This window comes from Schistocerca cancellata, chromosome 6 (assembly GCF_023864275.1).
Source record: "Schistocerca cancellata isolate TAMUIC-IGC-003103 chromosome 6, iqSchCanc2.1, whole genome shotgun sequence".
NCBI classification, from domain to species: domain Eukaryota; kingdom Metazoa; phylum Arthropoda; class Insecta; order Orthoptera; family Acrididae; genus Schistocerca; species Schistocerca cancellata.
Genome location: NC_064631.1, coordinates 505,873,329 through 505,893,477, shown reverse-complemented (window position 1 = coordinate 505,893,477; position 20,149 = coordinate 505,873,329). Strand labels below are relative to the sequence as shown.

Here is a 20,149-nt window from a genome sequence, read left to right as displayed (position 1 = left end):
TTATTACTACAGTTAGGCGGGAGGTGAGAAAACTTTGATTTCCTGGTCAAGCGGCTGCTCATAAGCCACACATCATGCCGGTAAATGCCAAACGATGCCTCGTTTGGTGTAAGAAGCATAACCATTCGATGATTGAACAGTGGAAAAACATTGTGTGGAGTGACAAATCATGGTACACAATGTGATGAGCTGATGATAGAGTGTGGGTATGGCGAATGCCTGGTGAACGTCATGTGCCAGCATTTGTAGTGTCAACAGTAACATTTGGAGGTTGTGGTGTGGTCACGTTTTTCGTGGATGGGGCTTTCACCCCTCGTTGTTTTGCGTGGCACTATCACAGCACAAGCCTACATTGATGTTAAAGCACCTTCTTGCTTCCCGTTGTTGAAGAGCAATTCGGGGATGGTGATTGCATCTTTCAACATGATCGAGCACCTGTTCATAATGCACGGCCTGTGGTGGAGTGGCTACACGACAATAACATCCCTGTAATGGACTGGCCTGCACAGAGTCCTGACCTAAATCCTATAGAACACCTTTGGGATGTTTTGGAATGCCAACTTCGTGCCAGGCCTCATCGACTGACATCGATACCTCTCCCCAGTGCAGCACTCCATGGCAAATGGGCTGCCATTCCGCAATAAACCTTCCAGCACTTGATTGAATGTGTGCCTGCGAGAGTGGAAGCTGCCATCAAGGCTAAGGGTGGGCCAGCACCATACTGAATTCCAGCATTACCGATGGAGGGGTGCCATGAACCTGTAAGTCATTTTCAGTCAGGTGTCCGGATACTTTTAATAACATAGTGTATATAACTCATTTGACTATGTGAATCACAATATTCTCCTGGATAAACTGAGAATGTATGGAATTGATATTGTAACAAAGCAATGGATAGTGTAATACTTAACTAAAAGAATGGAAAAAATTATACCTAATAATTCAGTCATTTAAGCAGGGGAGATTTTTCACCTGGGGAGAAATCACTTAAGGGGTTCCACAAGGCCCTGTCTTAGGTCCACTGTGTTTCTCATGTACAGAGTGATTCACCAAGATATGCAAATATTTTAATATGTTATTCTACAAGTAAAACTAAAGAAAAAAGTTCATATAAATGTAGGTCTGCAATTGTTTAATTATGGCTAGTAAAAGATTTTGCCTGGATTTGTAGCAGCTTCGCTAATATGAAGCCATTGGAAAACTGTACGAGGTTAAAGGAAAACACGATTTCCATTTATTTTGTTGTTGATGATCTGGTGAATCTAATAAAACATGCCCCCCATGTGTATCTGCAGTAGTTTTCAAGAACATCCAGAGAAGCAAAGACAAAATTAAGAACAACTCTGTGAAACTGAAATGAGCAACAAAATATGTTCATAGACGTGCAGCTAAATGCATTGAACTCGGTGCGGATATTTTTGAACATTTATTGTGATTGTATTGTAAAATTGTATGTACACTGTACAACTTCCTTAACACAGAGCTTTGTTTTTTCTGATTTAACGTGAATTCACATGTACTATGGTATTAATAAAAGCAGATTATCTGATACATTCATACAGTTTCAGTTGATGTTATTACCATCATTTTTCCAAAATTAAAATCTCTACAACTTCCGTTGAAAACATCGTGCAATTGTCTAGACTTTAAAAAGCAAATTGGGTCAAGTAGTTAATAAATTAAAATTTTTATTAAATTACTTCTTTGCTTCTCTGGATGTTCTGGAAAACTACTGCAGATGCACATCTGGGACATCTTTTGTTAGATTCGCCAGATCAATAACAACAAAATAAATAGAAATCATTCTTTACTTTAACCTCATACAGTTTCTCGATGGCTTCACATTAGCAAAGTTGCTAAATTTCAGGCAAAATTTTTCATTAGCTGTAACTAAACATTTGCGGACCTATGTTTATATGAACTTTTTTCTTTAGTTTCACTTGCAGAATAATATATTAAAATATTTGCATATCTTTGTGAATCACCCTGTATGTAAACGATCTTCCATCTAACGTACAAGCAGAATTTGTTATTTTTGTGGATGACCTTAGTATTGTTATCAATCCTAGCAAGACAAGAAATGATAAATAATGCCCTTAAAAGTATTACTGAGCCATTTTCTATGAATGGTATCAAAAAGACAACTTATTCATTTCTGCATATTTAGAGGTACTACATCAATGATAAGCATAACACATGATGAGGAAATAGTAGCTAAGGCGGAAGTGTCAAAAAGTTTAGGTGTTCTCATCGATGAGAATTTGAACAGAAAAAAACACATTTTCAAACTCCTAAAACAACCTGGTTCAGCCACATTTGCACTCCAAACCATTGCAAATCTTGAGGATAAACAAATCAGTAACTTGACTAAATTTACATATTTTCATTTAATAATGTCATATGGAATAATGTTCTGGTGTAACTCAGCTTTAAGAAGGAAAGTGAGCATTGATCAAAAACATGCTGTAAGAATATCATGTGGTGCTCACCCACAATCATCAGGTAGACATCTTTTTAAGAAGTAAGTATTCCAAAATTGTTGATTGCGTACCCAGTGATGTAAAATGACTGACAGATATCAAAGTTTAATTTGAAAAGAAACTGGCAAGAGTTTCTCCTGACAACTCCTTCTATAATGTAGAAAAATTTCTAATTTTGTAATGTGTAGGAATTATTAACTAAAAAAAGAAAATTACGTATTTTAATGTGTAATGTGAATGTAAAATGACTCATTCCACATCATTAAGATTAATTGTGCAAATGATCCACAGAACATGGGACTAACCCACTCACTCACTCACTCACTCACTCACTGCTAAGTGGATTGAGATATGGAGGTAGTCACTGGAATGAAAATTACTTACCACTTCCCATGGGCAGGTGAACATATTGCAAGGTTTGTGCCAGAGATGGATCCCAATTTGTCCCTGAATTGTGCAGTATTATCCATACTTAGGAGATACAAGAAGTTGAATAGAAGCTGGTGCTCTAAAATTTGGCTCTAGGGGCAGATGTTAGAGGAAACCCTAAGCACATTGTGTGCATTAATTTCTTTGAGAACACTGTTAATGTATTCATGAGGAGCTATTGTTACAGCTGGAACATAAACCGATACAGCTATAACGTGTTGTCAGATATTTAACATGATAGATGAGAAGTCATAAAAGTCATTCACAAACATAGCAACTCCAGTCTCCAACCTTTCACTACTGAAATCAGCCTTCCTATAAAGCTTATATACCTTAACAAAGGGGAGTCATAGGACTTGAATTGTCTCTCTTCTATATAAACCATCTAACTATTCATATTCCACTGAAGTACAAAGTGCTGTCTTCCTTAATCACTTTCTCCCTTTGTGGAAGAGGTGGTTCTGACAGAGCTCAGGCAGAACTAGGAAAAATATATGGTTTTGTTGCATAGTGCCTCTGTCTCCATACCTCCATCATTTATATCAAAGTTGAAGTTTTGTAGCTTTTACTCTGGTGTGTGTGTGTGTGTGTGTGTGTGTGTGTGTGTGTGTGTGTGTGTGTGTGTGTGTTTACCATGCATGAAGCCGCCTCCTTCTGTTATGATGGAGGGAATGCTAGAGCTATAACTGGGAAGACTGTATGTGTTCAGTGACTGATGGATCTGTTTTGTTGTCTGCATCAGTGTAAATTTAACTGTGAATATACTTTTACAGATGCAGCCTTACATTGCATTTGCATATGCAGGTGTTGGTGTTGCTGTGATAATCTGCACAAGTCCTCAAATTTGGTTTTATGAGTGGGAATTCAAATCACGTCTTATGCTAGGAGGCTGTATTGCACTAGATTCCATCATGAGATGTCAGCTGTCGGAGGCTCGAGTGAGACTGTAAGGGGAAAGTGCTGTGTGCACATACATGACATAGTTAACAAAGCCCTTGCTAGGTAAAATCAGCTGACATACTCTTATATGAAGGTGTAGTGGAGAAATCTGACTTATTTGTCCCTCCCAAACACACAAGTCTTTATATTTTGCCCCCTAACAGAATCATACTCATATTTAATTGCACTCCATCATACATAACACCACGACTCCATCAATGTTAACTTCCAAATAATGCTTCTGACAGCATTAGAACAGCCAGCTTTGGCCAAGCTTATCATCCTTTTGTAATGAATGGAACATCATCAACAGTTTTAGTTTCCCTCACTCCACGTAAGATTGTGGAGTGGTTTTAAGTTTAATGCAAAACATTGGTATTGCTGATTAGGAATATAAAGCCACAGTCTCTCTTCCTCTTGCCAATCAAATACAGGCAAGGAAAATTTGCTTGCCACCATAATTTGAACCAGCTATATCAAAGTGGCAGCACATAAGCAGGTACATTTACTCACATGGCTCATGGAAATTGGTACAGATGGAGTAAAATGACCCTTTAGAATTTAATTTAACCATTCCCAACACTTACCCTAAGTATTGTGGCATCAGAGTACCAGGTGACTTGCAGTAATGTATCTCCAACTTATATGCAAATCTTTTTAAATCTTATGTTACTTAATTTTATGTTACAGCTTTGGAGTTGGCACAGAACCGATTCCTAGCCATCCTTTGCCATTTATTCACTACAACTGGGTAGACGTTACTGAGGAATTCTTCAAAGCTGTTAAAGGTAAGGGCAAATGACTCGGTCAGTGTTGCAAGTTCTGTTTACTTCTGCCATTATCAGTTATTTTACTGCCAAAATGATAAAACTTGTCCCTACTTTTTCTGTCTACTTTCATAACTTGAACCCCCCAGCATTTACTTTGACCTCACTCCATTACACTAGTTTTACTTTGGTTGGTATTCATTTTATAACTACTTTTGAGGATACTATCCACTCTGGTGTGCTGATTTTTCAAGTCACCTGCTGTCTCGCAGGATTACAATGTCAGTGCCTTTCCGTAATGTATTTTTTTTTCTTTTTTTTCCCTCCCTAAACTATAATTCCATTTCTAATTTAATCTCGGTGTCCTTCACTGTGCCCTCTATGGACAGATTGAATAACAAGGGGTATAGGTGGCAATCCTGTCCCACTCTCTTTTCAATTACTGCCTCCATTTCATGTTCTTTGAGTCTTGTATACATGTGCAACTTCTGCCCAAGTTATAGGTAACCTTCCACTCATTGTATTACATCTTTGATAACCTCATAATTTGAAGTACAGCTTCACGTTTTCCTGTGTTTCCCCAGAATCCAAACTGAATGTCACCTTGGTTGGCTTCTACCAATTGTTTCATTCTTTAGTAAAAAAAAAAAATCATGTTACTATTTTTGCAAGCATGACTTGTTGAATTAATGGTATGGTAATCCTCATATCTGTCAGCACCTGGCTGTAGACTATGTGACCAAAACTGCACTAACTTCACCATGCGTATTGCTGTCAGTGGCACCACTTATCAGTATATGTGGGTTATAACAACATAATTTATGACAGTCAATTGAGCATGGAAATGGGTAATGTTATCAGTTCACTTTTAACCTGTTTTGCTGCTTAGCTTTGGCTCCAACAGTTGTGCATTTCTATACTGATTAGAATCATCGTGCCCTGTTAACGTTCAGCATTCATTTTGCATTGCAGTATTGTAATAGCCTTACCACTATTAAGGCCACCATTTATTCTGGCTTTAAACATTCTGTTCTGTAAAGGAAACATGCTATGCAAGTTGTAATTTTGTGATTTTTTTTTCCTTTAAGTAACATGTTTTCTGTAGGATCCTGCACACTCCTCTAATATAGGGTGCCTAGGAAGCTGTTTCCTCGGATATCTAGACAATACTCAAGCAAATGTAATTAATGGAGTGTATTACAATAAATTGAATTGGCAGTACTTAACTTTGCCTTCTTACAGTGATGAGTCGCAAGCAAATGGTGACATGCAAATAATCAGTGTCCTTTGATACATACAATTTCCATGCAAGCAAAACATAAGTCACTACTGAAGAGTTAGGATGACGATTTGTCTTCAAGTGCGGCTCTCCTAGTGTGTGTCTTCTAGTGTGACTCTTCTAGCGTGGTCGTGGCTAGCTGGAGCGAGACTTATATTGTCTTCCTATAGGTGCCACTCCTGTCATGGTGCAGTCCTAGTCAGTGTTCTGTTGGCTGATGTCATCTTGCAGCCTTCTCTGCAGTTATGTTCTGGGCCGATGTGCTGGTGCTTGATGTTACGCCGGAACATTTTCAATGAAACTAGTCATATTGTTTCAAACAAGTACCCCCCTGCGGGTTCGGGGGTTAGAATAGGCCCGCGGTATTCCTGCCTGTCGTAAGAGGCGACTAAAAGGAGTCTCACATGTTTTGGCCTTATGTGATGGTCCCCTCTCGGGTTTGACCTCCATCTTTCTAAATTATTCCGAAGAGCGAGCCAATTGGGGAAGGGCGCCTTACATGGTGCACTGTATCCGTCGTGCAATTAGACCTTTAGCCGTCTTTCTCGTCGTTGCAATGGTGTCCCGCTCGTTTTCGATCTCTTGGGCGATTACCACACTGCACTCTGCAGTGTTTCTTTTAACTGCGACGACGACCTTGGCCATTTTTGCACCTAAGATCCAGCACGGTAGCCAGTCCGTTGTGGTGGGACCGCCATGTACCCTCTTGGTTGTAGCCCCCTGACAACACAGGGATCACTCTACTGATGCCTGCGCCGTTAACTCCCCACGTATGCCAAGGAGTAGATGCCTATCCTCCTGGGGTATCAGGACTCCCGGCAACGGCCATCCTGCCAGGTGGCCTTTGCTGTGGCTGGGTGGCGCCCGTGGGGAGGGCCCTTGGTCGGAGTAGGTGGCATCAGGGCGGATGATCCGCAATGAAGCGTGGTACATCATCTCTTGCTGGCGGCCAGCCGCCAGCAGTCTCTAAGCGTTCTCGGGCTCAATTTAATGCTCAGAAGTACGATCCGAAAACGTTCCCCTCCCTGGCCACGCCGTGGGAAGAGCGTAAGTCCCAGGATGGAGGTAACAGTTATTCGCCCCGATTCTTAGTTTGCACGAGAGCTGATGGGGAGTCTTTTCTCTCCACAAAGCCTCAGTTCTTCGTCGAGCATTTAGAGGACAAGTTTGGGGAGGTGGAGGGCTTGTCTAAAATGCGCTCTGGCATCCTCCGCCCAGTCACGCAGGTTACTTGCTTGTGACAAGTTGGGGGATGTTAAAGTTACTATTACTCCACATAAGAGTTTAAATATGGTCCAGGGTGTTATTTTCCATAGGGACCTCCTTTTGCAGTCTGATGACGAGCTGCGCGCCAACTTAGAACGTAGAGGTGTTCATTTCGTCCGGCGCGTTCATCGGGGTCCGAGGGACAATCAGGTTGCTACCGGTGCCTTCATCTTGGCCTTCGAGGGTGATACGTTACCGGAAAAGGTCAAGGTGATGGTCTACCGATGTGACGTCAAGCCCTCTATCCCTCCCCCGATGCGGTGCTTCAAGTGCTGGAAGTTCGGCCATATGTCTTCCCGCTGCACTTCCAGCCTCACATGTCGAGATTGCGGACGCCCATCTCATCCCGATACTCCATGTGCCCCGCCTCCCATCTGCGTCAACTGCGGGGAGCACCATTCACCTTGCTCGCCAGACTGCAGAATATTCCAGAAAGAGCGCAAAATCATGGAATATAAGACCCTGGACCGACTGACTTATACTGAGGCCAAACGGAAATACGACCGATTACATCCAGTGCGAATGACAACTTCCTACGCCGCTGCTACAACACCTGTGCTAGCCCCATCAGTTTCGCGCCTTCCGGCCGGATCGACGAGTGGTACAACTCCTCCTGCCCCCTTGCCAGTGGGGGGCTCTACCCACCGGGTTGCTCCTGTGCCACCTACCTCAGGAGCAACACCATCCCCCCCCATCGGGGACGTCGGTCCCCGCTTCTAAGCCGGAGAAGTGTCCAACTTCTTCGGCTTCTCACGCTCGCAAGGGGTCCCTTGGGTCCCTCCCTTCCCAGGTTTCCACCGGCGGGAAGGTTGACGATCGACAGTGGCGTAAGTGCCCACAATCTGCAGGTCGAAGGGCTTCCCAATCCTCCTCAGTCCCGGAGACTGAATCGGTGAAGCCCTCCCAGCCAGTTAAACCCAAGGAGCAGCGTGAGAAATCAAAGAAGAGCAGCTCTAAGCCCAAGGAACGCGCGGTGGTAGCCACCCCATCGCAACCTTCTAGCTCTGCGTCTGGGGACGAGGTGGAGATTCTGGCGTCCGCTGAGGACCTCGATCTCGCCGGTCCCTCAGACGCCGTGAATAGCAATAGCACTAGCACGGGTGCTCAATCGGAGGCAGCAGGTGACCCAGCGGCGTAATCTGCCGTCCCAGTCCCGGCACGCCTTTCTCAGCCATGGACAAAACCATCCTCCAGTGGAACTGCAGCGGTTTCTTCCACCATCTAGCTGAGCTCCGCCAACTTATCAGCCTTCACCCTTTCCTCTGCATTGCTCTGCAGGAAACTTGGTTTCCAGCAATGCGCACCCCCGCCCTCCGTGGCTACCGGGGTTATTATAAGAACCGAGCAGCTTATGAAAGGGTGTCTGGTGGCGTCTGCATCTATGTCCTTAACTCTCTTCACAGCGAGTCTGTCCCTCTACAAACAGCTTTAGAGGCTGTCGCTGTTAGGGTGTGGATGCCGCAGGCTCTTACCGTCTGCAGTCTTTACCTTCCACCGGAGGGTGATGTCGCGCAGCATGTCCTGGCTGCGCTGATAGCCCAATTGCCGCCACCTTTCTTATTACTGGGCGACTTTAACGCCCATAACCCTCTGTGGGGTGGGTCAGTGGCAACAGGTCGAGGCGCCACCGTTGAGCATTTATTGTCGCAGCTCGATCTCTCGATTTTGAATGATGGTGCCTCCACACACTTCAGTGTGGCGCATGGCACCTACTCCGCCATTGACCTTTCAATCTGTAGCCCTAGCCTCTTACCATCTGTCCACTGGAGTGTGCATGACGACCTGTGTGGTAGTGACCACTTTCCGATTTTTCTGTCACTACCACAGCGTCACTCTTCTGGGCGCCCTAGCAGATGGGCTATGAATAAGGCTGACTGGGACTTGTTCTCCTCCACTGCCGCTATTGAGCCTCTCTCAACTGATGCCATTGATGCGGTGGTTACATCGGTCACTGCCGGCATCGTCACTGCCGCCGAGTCTGCCATTCCCCGTTCTTCTGGGTCCCCTCGGCGGAGGGCTGTGCCTTGGTGGTCGCCTGAGATCGCTGAAGCGATTAAAGATCGCCGGCGGGCGCTCCAGCGTCACAAGCGACATCCCTCCATGGACCACCTTATCGCCTTCAAACGGCTGCGTGCGCGGGCCTGCCTCCTTATCCGCCAAGGCAAGAAGGAGTGCTGGGAGCGGTATGTGTCCACCATTGGACTCCATGTCACTCCATCGCAGGTCTGGGCCAAGATTCGACGGGTCTTCGGCTATCGGACCCCTGCCAGCGTCCCTGCGCTCTCACTGAATGCAGCAGTTTGTACTGACTCCGACGTCATTGCAAACCGCTTAGCAGAGCATTTTGCTATGAGTTCCGCTTCTGCGAATTACCCCCAGGCCTTCCGCTCCATTAAAGAGCGGATGGAACGTCGGAGCCTTTCTTTTCGCACCAACGCTTCTGAACCCTACAACGCTCCATTCAGTGAGTGGGAATTTCAGTGCCCTTGCCGCTTGCCCTGATACCGCTCCCGGGCCAGATCGCATCCACTGTCAGATGCTGAAACACCTTTCAGTGGACTGCAAGCGACGCCTCCTCAACCTTTACAACCGTCTCTGGGTCGAGGGTGAGTTTCCGTCGCAATGGCGGGAAAGTATTGTCATCCCCATTTTGAAACCTGGAAAGAACCCTCTGGAGGTGGACAGCTACCGTCCCATTAGTCTCACCAACGTTCTTTGCAAGTTGCTTGAACGGATGGTGAGCCGGCGCTTAAATTGGGTGCTGGAGTCTCGGGGCCTTCTGGCTCCGTCTCAGGGTGGGTTCCGTAAAGGCCGCTCCGCCACCGACAATCTGGTGAGCCTTGAGTCGGCCATCCGTACAGCCTTTGCCCGCCGTCAGCACCTGGTCGCTGTCTTTTTCGACATGCGGAAGGCGTACGATACGACATGGCGTCATCACATCCTTTCTACGCTTCATGGATGGGGTCTTCGGGGCCCTCTGCCGATCTTTATCAGAAATTTTCTGTCGTATCGTACCTTCCGCGTGCAAGTCGCGGCCTCGTATAGTTCCTCCCTCGTCCAGTAGAACGGGGTACCCCAGGGCTCTGTCCTCAGTGTCAGCCTGTTTTTAATTGCAATAAACGGTCTCGCTGCGGCAGTAGGAAATTCTGTCTCCGCTTCCCTGTATGCTGACGACTTCTGTCTTTACTATAGTTCTATTAGCATTGCAGCAGCTGAACGTCAGCTACAGGGCGCAATCCGCAAGGCGCAGTCTTGGGCTGTAGCGCGTGGTTTTCAGTTTTCGGCTGCCAAGACCCGCGTTATGCATTTCTGCCGGCGCCGAACGGTCCATCCTGAGCTGCGGCTTTATCTTGCCGACGAACTTCTTGCTGTGGTGGAGACCCACAGGTTTTTGGGTGTCCTTTTTGATGCCCGGTTGACTTGGCTGCCTCATATCCGGCAGCTTAAACAAGCGTGTTGGCGGCATCTCAACGCCCTGCGTTGTTTGAGCCACACCCGCTGGGGCGCCGACCGATCTACCCTGTTGCGGCTCTACCAGGCGTTAATCCAGTCTCGCCTGGATTATGGGTGCCTAGCTTATGGCTCAGCATCCCCATCTGCGTTGCGGGTGCTGGACCCAATTCTCCACAGCGGGATACGCCTTGCCACTGGTGCTTTCCGCACCAGCCCTGTGGACAGCGTCCTAGTGGAGGCAGGTGTACCTCCACTGCGGTTCCGACGCCAACGTTTGCTGGCCGCTTATGCTGCCCATGTTTTTAGCTTGCCCGGGCATCCAAATTATCGTGTCCTATTCCCGCAGTCAGTCGTCCATCTGCCAGACCGTCGGCCCCGGTCGGGTTGTCCGATCGCCGTACGCATCAAGGAGCTTCTCTGCGGGCTTGGGTTTTTCCCAGTTCCACCTCCTTTCCGGGTGCCTCTGCGTACACCCCCGTGGTGTGTTCCTCGCCCTTGCCTTCGGCTCGACTTGGCACAGGGCTCGAAGGACTCGGTCCCTCCAGAGGCCTTCCGCCGCCGCTTTTATTCCATCCTGGCCACGTATCAGGGCTCTGGAATTGTTTACACCGACGGTTCGATGGTTGCTGGTCGTGTCGGGTATGCGCTAACTCTAGGGGACCATTCCGAACAACGGTCCTTGGCGGCTGGCTGCAGCGTTTACACTGCTGAGCTAGTCGCCATCTTTCGTGCCCTAGAGTATATCCGCTCCTGCTCAGGTGAGTCCTTCGTTCTCTGTAGCGATTCCCTGAGCGGTTTACGAGCTCTCGACCAGTGTTTTCCTCGTTCTCGTCTGGTGATGGCTATCCATGAGTCCCTGCATACTCTTGCGCATTGCGGCCGCTCTGTGGTCTTTGTGTGGACCCCCGGTCATGTCGGTATCCCAGGCAATGAACATGTTGACCGCCTGGCGAAAGAGGCCACGAGTAAACAGTCTCTGGACGTTGGCCTCCCAGAGACTGATTTGCGGGCAGTCCTCCGCCAAAAAGTTTTTGCGCTTTGGGACGCTGAATGGCGCAATCGGATCATGCCCAATAAACTCCGTGCCATCAAGGAGACGACGACTGTGTGGCGGTCATCCCTGCGAGCCAACCGCAGGGACTCTGTCGTCCTTTGTCGGCTCCGCATTGGCCACTCCCACCTGACACACAGTTATTTACTGTGCCGGGAGGACCCTCCTGTATGTCGCTGCGGGGCGGCTTTGACAGTGGCCCACATTTTGTTGGCCTGCCCCCTTTTAGCTGTGGTCAGGCAGACATTTGCGCTGCCTGATACGCTCCCTGCCCTCTTATATGATGACCCTGGTATGGCTGACTTAGTTTTCCATTTTATTCGGGCAGGGGGTTTTTATTATTTACTCTGAGTGTTTGTTCTGTTCTTTTGTGTTGATTCTGGCCATTGGCCTACGATTTTACGCTGAGTTTTTAATGTGTTCTCGGTGGTTGGCTTTTCCTTTTTATCTCTATGGTCGGCCAACCACTGTCACACTCTGTGTGATTTTAATTTGTTTCGTCTGATCTCTGTAGGAGTATTTCTTGTCCTGTGTCGTCTGTAGAGATGGGGGATCCGCTCTTGAACTAATTCATAGAGTTCAATCTTTCAAAGGAGTGAACAATCAGTGATTCAGAAAAAAAGAACGGTAGCTCCAAACGTTTCCCACGGCAGAGAGAGAGAGAGAGAGAGAGAGAGAGAGAGAGACGGAGCATATCAGCAGCGCCTCTGCTGGTCACAGCACAGTGCACACCACACAACACAGCCAGCGCCGGCCTCTGCCCTGCTTCTACCTTGGCTGCCTGCATTGTGCAGTGCCCCATTGGATTTTGTGTTTCACATATGCCGTGGCGTCTCTGTGCGTCGTCTGCCGCGCAGTGTCTGGCGCAGCGTAACTTCGCATTGCACTCTGTCGGCGATCGTTTCAGTCGCACGTCCTGCCCTCTGGGCAGTTGATGCGAGCAACAGGACAGAGAGCCACCTAGCGGATAACATAGGAACTACTTGCAAAAACCCGCTCGCAAGGGAACGAACTATTTGTCTCGGAGCGGGTGAGTTCACCGCTACCCCCTCCCTCGGAACTCGCCCGCTCAACGCTCGCCCCACCGTCTCGACTCTAGCCAGAGCGTCGAGCAAAACGACTCAGGTGTCACTGTGGTCTCTGCGGTCTCAGCTCACGCAGTAATACAGCTCGCGGCTCGACCTGCTCGACTCAGCGCCTCTGCATCGGAGTTCGTCCCCACTGGATATTGTTCTTCGTAGTAATGCCGCTATGTATATTACATTATTATGTTATGTATACATCAATTGTTTTTATTTTATTTTTATTTGTTTAAACTGATTAGATTAGGTTCCTGATGACTCCTCTTACTATAGGATTTTTATTATAGACACTGGAATTTACGCTTTAATTACGAGCGAACCGATAAACGTATCGCAAAATGTGATACACCAATATTTTCCTTGTTTTATTCTGCGTAAGGCTATATGCAGCACTTTCGTTTTACAGTCAAATTTATATTTTTTTTTTCTTATTCTGGTACGGATTTTGCGATTTTAGGCGTCTTCGAAAGGAAACGTTCACTTTAAAAATATATGGCTTGCGATGTATTTGTATGAGGTTAATGAAATTTTAATACGTTATTGCCAAATATATTGTTAATGTAAATCTCAAGTTACAACATTTTCCGATCACCCAAAAAACCACGATAGTGCAAAATAAATCAATAATCAAAAACTTTGTCATATTGTGGAAATTTCAATAAACAATACAAAATTCTTACTCATTATCTGTGTTACTTCAAAATAGAATCAAATAAGATCAAAATACAGGTATAGTACTGGAATAAACCAAGTTTAAAGGGCAATGTGCCTTCCATTTATCTTATATTGTAAATGAGTGGTGAGTCATGAAAAAGAGCTAATTCATTTCAGGGAGTGAACAGTTCTGATCCAATCTCTGAAAAGAACAGTTTTGCCCATCTCTAGTCGTCTGACGTCTTTCCTGTTGTTCGTTTTTTTTTTTTTATTCTCTTTGGGTGGTTTTACTTTTTTTGGAAAAAGGGACCGATGACCGTCGCAGTCTGGTCCCTTTCATCCCCCCCAAACCAACCAATCAAACAAGTAGCAGATATCTGAATCATGAATAATAAATTTTAATCCAAAACATTTTAAATAAAATCTTTACTTTTTGGAAATGTTTATATTCAATACATTGCCTAATAGAAGACAATAAACAGTTTGAAACAGATAGATTTTTCCTTTTTTATTTCTAACAAGTAGTGGGTGCAGGAAGATGGGTCTTACCAATTTGGCTCAAACTATGTAAGAAGGAGCAGGTAGAGGACCCTTTAAAGTTCCTAGAATAGACCTGTCAAGACATGGCTCACAAGACCTTCGCCTTCAGCAAGTACTTCATCCTCCAGCTCTACTTGAACAGTGCCATCATGGCCTGACACAACCACACTGACCAATTGTCCAATTGCAGTCCAATTGACCTATCACTCGTTGTGGATCGTGAGCTCTACCTACTCCCTAAACATAAACTTCATAAGACATAAACTACTAAAACTTTCATTTTTCTTGGTGATTTATCTCAAACACTTGTACTTCTATTAATGAGATATTTTAATATTTAGGTCAGTTTTCTTGAACTTAGGCTTGAGCTCTGCAATGTCAGTTTCATTGTGGATTGTAGTGGAACGAAGTTTATGTTCCACCAAATCAGTGGTCACTGCATAACACAGAGCAGATTCAATGTAATTCATTGAAGAAAATGTATTCACAAATGTATGATGAATCGAAAAAAAGCTTTTATTTTAATGGCTAAGTCTGCAGGTTTTGGTTAGTGATCTTGTGGCATTACTTCAAAAACTGCAGCATCTCTTTCTGTTTTTGATAGCATGAACGGATCATTTTGTAAACTGAACACTTCTCCTTGAAGATCAGTTTCAACACTGCCAAGACAGACATCCAGTAGTTTATTAAAGAAAGTGGTATCTGGTTCTAGAGACTTGCAATATTTAACACAACTATGAAACTGATTACAGACTTCATCAGTATTGGATTTAAACCTTGAAAAAATGTGCTTTCTTGTATTTCTGTTTCAGTGTGCAGCAACTAGGGAAATGACATTTGTTCATTAATAAAAAATGCAATAAATTGTTTAGTTTCCTTTTTATGCTATATCCCCTATGGAGATTTCGGCTTATGGCAGTGCTACATGTCAAAGTATCTTTTTTTTAAATATTCAGTACCATTGTCACAACCAAATACTTTGGCCATTTCTGTTGGACATTCTTTCACTAGTACACCATCACTGAAGCATTTCTGTGCTTTTTCTAATTTTAAGCATACCACATATGACACAGTTAAACTTGTGTATAATACGTGGTGATTCAGGCATCCCTTGTACTTTTTTTTCCCCCCTCCAACTTATCTGCTAAAGCACATTGTTCGTCATAGAAGTGACACCCGTGTGATGCACATGGAGTAAAAGTTTGATCCAAATTACTACCTTTGCTTTATTTTAAACATTTTTTTTGTGTCAGACATTGGGGTCTTCCATCAAAATTGTGTACAAAAATGTACTTAATCTCCCACTCATTGAAAACACGGTTTTCAGTATTCTTTTTTTTGTCCCCCGCCATTCTTAAGAATCATTCTAAAAAAATAACGATAACACCAACCAAAATGAAAACTAGAATAATAATCACAGTAATAACCAAAATGACAATCTGACCAATGTTGTTGTTGTTGTTGTTGTTGTTGTGGTCTTCAGTCCTGAGACTGGTTTGATGCAGCTCTCCATGCTACTCTATCCTGTGCAAGCTTCTTCATCTCCCAGTACCTACTGCAAACCTACATCCTTCTGAATCTGCTTAGTGTATTCATCTCTTGGTCTCCCCCTACAATTTTTACCCTCCATGCTGCCCTCCAATACTAAATTGGTGATCCCTTGATGCCTCAGAAAATGTCCTACCAACCGATCCCTTCTTCTGGTCAAGTTGTGCCACAAACTTCTCTTCTCACCAATCCTATTCAATACTTCCTCATTAGTTATGTGATCTACCCATCTAATCTTCAGCATTCTTCTGTAGCACCACATTTCGAAAGCTTCTATTCTCTTCTTGTCCAAACTATTTACCGTCCATGTTTCACTTCCATACATGGCTACACTCCATACAAATACTTTCAGAAATGACTTCCTGACACTTAAATCTATACTCGATGTTAACAAATTTCTCTTCTTCAGAAACGCTTTCCTTGCCATTGCCAGTCTACATTTTATATCCTCTCTACTTCGACCATCATCAGTTATTTTGCTCCCCAAATAGCAAAACTCCTTTACTACTTTAAGTGTCTCATTTCCTAATCTAATTCCCTCAGCATCACCTGACTTAATTCGACTACATTCCATTATCCTTGTTTTGCTTTTGTTGATGTTCATCTTATATCCTCCTTTCAAGACACTGTCCATTCCATTCAACTGTTCTTCCAAGTCCTTTGCTGTCTCTGACAGAATTACAATGTCATCGGCGAACCTCAAAGTTTTTATTTCTTCTCCATGGATTTTAATACCTACTCTGAATTTTTCTTTTGTTTCCTTTACTGCTTGCTCAATATACAGATTGAATAACATCGGGGAGAGGCTACAACCCTGTCTCACTCCCTTCCCAACCACTGCTTCCCTTTCATGTCCCTCGACTCTTATAACTGCCATCTGGTTTCTGTACAAATTGTAAATAGCCTTTCGTTCACTGTATTTTACCCCTGCCACCTTTAGAATTTGAAAGAGAGTATTCCAGTCAACATTGTCAAAAGCTTTCTCTAAGTCTACAAATGCTAGAAACGTAGGTTTGTCTTTCCTTAATCTTTCTTCTAAGATAAGTCGTAAGGTCAGTATTGCCTCACGTGTTCCAGTATTTCTACGGAATCCAAACTGATCTTCCCCGAGGTCGACTTCTACTAGTTTTTCCAGTCGTCTGTAAAGAATTCGTGTTAGTATTTTGCAACTGTGGCTTATTAAACTGATAGTTCGGTAATTTTCACATCTGTCAACACCTGCTTTCTTTGGGATTGGAATTATTATATTCTTCTTGAAGTCTGAGGGTATTTCGCCTATTTCATACATCTTGCTCACCAGATGGTAGAGTTTTGTCAGGACTGGCTCTCCCAAGGCCGTCAGTAGTTCCAATGGAATGTTGTCTACTCCGGGGGCCTTGTTTCGACTTAGGTCTTTCAGTGCTCTTCACGCAGTATCATATCTCCCATTTCATCTTCATCTACATCCTTTTCCATTTCCATAATATTGTCCTCAAGTACATCGCCCTTGTATAGACCCTCTATATACTCCTTCCACCTTTCTGCTTTCCCTTCTTTGCTTAGAACTGGGTTTCCATATGAGCTCTTGATGTTCATACAAGTGGTTCTCTTATCTCCAAAAGTCTCTTTAATTTTCCTGTAGGCAGTATCTATCTTACCCCTAGTGAGGTAAGCCTCTACATGCTTACATTTGTCCTCTAGCCATCCCTGCTTAGCCATTTTGCACTTCCTGTCGATCTCATTTTTGAGACGTTTGTATTCCTTTTTGCCTGCTTCATTTACTGCATTTTTATATTTTCTCCTTTCATAAATTAAATTCAATATTTCTTCTGTTACCCAAGAATTTCTACTAGCCCTCGTCTTTTTACCTACTTGGTCCTCTGCTGCCTTCACTACTTCATCCCTCAAAGCTACCCATTCTTCTACTGTATTTCTTTCCCCCATTCCTGTCAATTGTTCCCTTATGCTCTCCCTGAAACTCTGTACAACCTCTGGTTCTTTCAGTTTATCCAGGTCCCATCTCCTTAAATTTCCACCTTTTTGCAGTTTCTTCAGTTTTAATCTACAGGTCATAACCAATAGATTGTGGTCAGAGTCCACATCTGCCCCTGGAAATGTCTTACAATTTAGAACCTGGTTCCTAAATCTCTGTCTTACCATTATATAATCTATCTGAAACCTTTTAGTATCTCCAGGGTTCTTCCATGTATACAACCTTCTATCTGACCAATAGCACAATAATAAGGAGAAAAAATCTGAACAAAACACCAAGTCCAAGAGGACTAGCAAAACAGTTATGCCTCTTCGAAGTTGGAAAGCCAGTGAAGGTGCAAAAGCCTATACATTGAGGAAACGGTTCAAGAGAAGCTGTCCCACTCAATTGCAGTTAAACAAGCAAACCATATGTTGCTGCAAGGCCGTGGATATCCCACATGACTAGAGATGAAGAGGGAGTGCTCAATAGAGGGTGTGTCTTGTGAGCCACGGTTTTCCAGGCCTGCCCTATCAATTTTTATGCATACCAAGCATATAAAATCACTAGGGTGAAAATAGGAGCACTGGTTTGATGCAGTGCAATTGAATGTATTGTAATGTAATCTTCTCTTGACAATAGTTGTTGTAGCAGCAATGCAGGAGCACTTTACAGTTTTTTAATTAGATTTTTGGCTTGGTAGCGGAAATATACACCAAAGTGTTGACCAAGAAGAGTACATGTGGGTGGAATGATCTTAATATTACATGTTACTTTGCCATCTTCATTGATGAATGTCTCATCATACAATGACAAGTCTTCTTGGCCACCCCATAAATCCACCAATAGAAGGAATTTGTTGTTAGCAATTTATGGTTTTAGTGTTGTGTAAAGAATTTTACATAAAGCTCTTTTGTTGTTACCCTGACTTGGAGCAAGTAACGATAACATTCTCATGTTCTTCTTCTAATTTCTTGATGGTAGCAGCAACTTGACTGAACATACTGGCAGGCTCTTGAATACAAGGGGTAGCAGTTTCCCTGAAGTGGCTAAACTGTACTGCACTGTGCAAGACAGGGTGGTTTCTCACCAAAACAGTCTCTGCACAACAGTGTCTTGTTATATGTTTGTTTATTCATATCATACTGGCTTCCAGTCTAGTCAGTGTTAATTATATAATCTATTTGCTGCTTCCTCTGTTTCTTCCAAACATGCTACATTATTTTTGCTGATGAATTTGGTGATTTTTCAGTGCCTTATTGAATATTTACATTTGAAATATATTACCCCGATGTCACTAGTAATAAAGTGTAATTTGCCTGACAAATATGAGAATGCAACTTTCATTGTCCATTGTTGTAATATTGTCCCCATCATTTGTTCATAACATCCTCATGCATCCAGACACCTTTCCCATGTTTCGAGTTAATGAATACAATTTTGTTATTTCTAGTTCCACCATTTTGTCCATTTCCTCTTGCCCTTTTCATTGGCCTTGGGCCTTCTCTCTCTCTCTCTCTCTCTCTCTCTCTCTCTCTCTCTCTCTCTCTCTCTCTCTCTCCCCCTCCCCTCCCCTCCCCACCCCTACCCCCTCCCCTCCCCTCCCCACCCCTACCCCCTCCCCTCCCCTCCCCGCCCCTACCCCCTCCCCTCCCCTCCCCCCTCCCCTCCCCCCTCCCCTCCCCTCCCCCTGCCTCCCTCCCCCCTGTGTGTGTGTGTGTGTGTGTGTTGTGTGTGTGTGTAACTGTACATTGCCCCACATTTATTTATATGTTACGTATTTTAAGAAACAGATATATAAAAACATGTGCTTGTTAGAATGCAACATTGTGTCAAAATTTTGAAGCAGTTGGTGAAGAACTTCCATAGATGTAAGATTTTGAATGAACAAACATTTACCTTTATATAAATAAAAATGTAAATGATCATTTGTTTAAAATCTTAAATCTCTGAAAGTTCTTCAATGATTCCTTTGAAATTTGACAGAATGTTGAATTCAAATATGCATGAGTTTTTATATACACACATATTTGAATGCAATGTTGTGTCAGAATTTAAAAGGAACTGGAAAGAACTTTCAGTTTCAAGATTTTGATCAAACATGAGGTTTTTGGTAACAATATAGCCCTATATATATTATATATATTTATGCACTTTATGGTGCTGCAGTGGGTATTTAAAAATAACCCTGTATGAGTGCAAGGTCATGTCAAAATTTCAAAGCAGTCGGTGAAGACGCTTTTGAGATAGATGATTTTTAACAAACAAACATTTACATTTTTATTTATGAAGATAGTTAGCAATGACATGAAAATTCATGACGCCTTTCTTTTTTTATCTTCATTAAGAAAAATTGCAGTTTTGATGTGTTCTCCATTCACTTCAATGGTAGAAAATTCATGGTACATTTTCATTTTCCAATAATAATAATAATAATAATAATAATAATAATTTTTAATGGAAGATCACCACAGACACGTCACAAGACACTGTTCATAACTATATATGTCATTTCACTATATCAGAAAATTGTTGAAAACACAAAGCATCAAAAATGTCATTTGAAACAATTCCTGTTTAAATGTATTAATTAAATTAAAGTAATTGAAACAAACCTGAATAGATTAATTTAACACATATAAATTGATGTTTTAAAAATATATATAAATATTATAAATAACTATTCTACTCAGGTGAGGTATTGTAGGTA

At 43.5% G+C, this 20,149-nt stretch overlaps 1 protein-coding gene across 1 annotated transcript in view; it reads left to right on the top strand.

Moving 5' to 3' along the window:
* The window catches only part of LOC126191361 (N-alpha-acetyltransferase 35, NatC auxiliary subunit), a 130,739-nt gene that overhangs the window by 13,051 nt on the left and 97,539 nt on the right, over nucleotides 1–20,149 (top strand). The window contains exon 2 of the mRNA XM_049932210.1: nucleotides 4,539–4,636. Within this exon, the coding sequence (XP_049788167.1) occupies nucleotides 4,539–4,636 (98 nt within the window). The remainder of the gene's footprint in view (nucleotides 1–4,538; nucleotides 4,637–20,149) is intronic.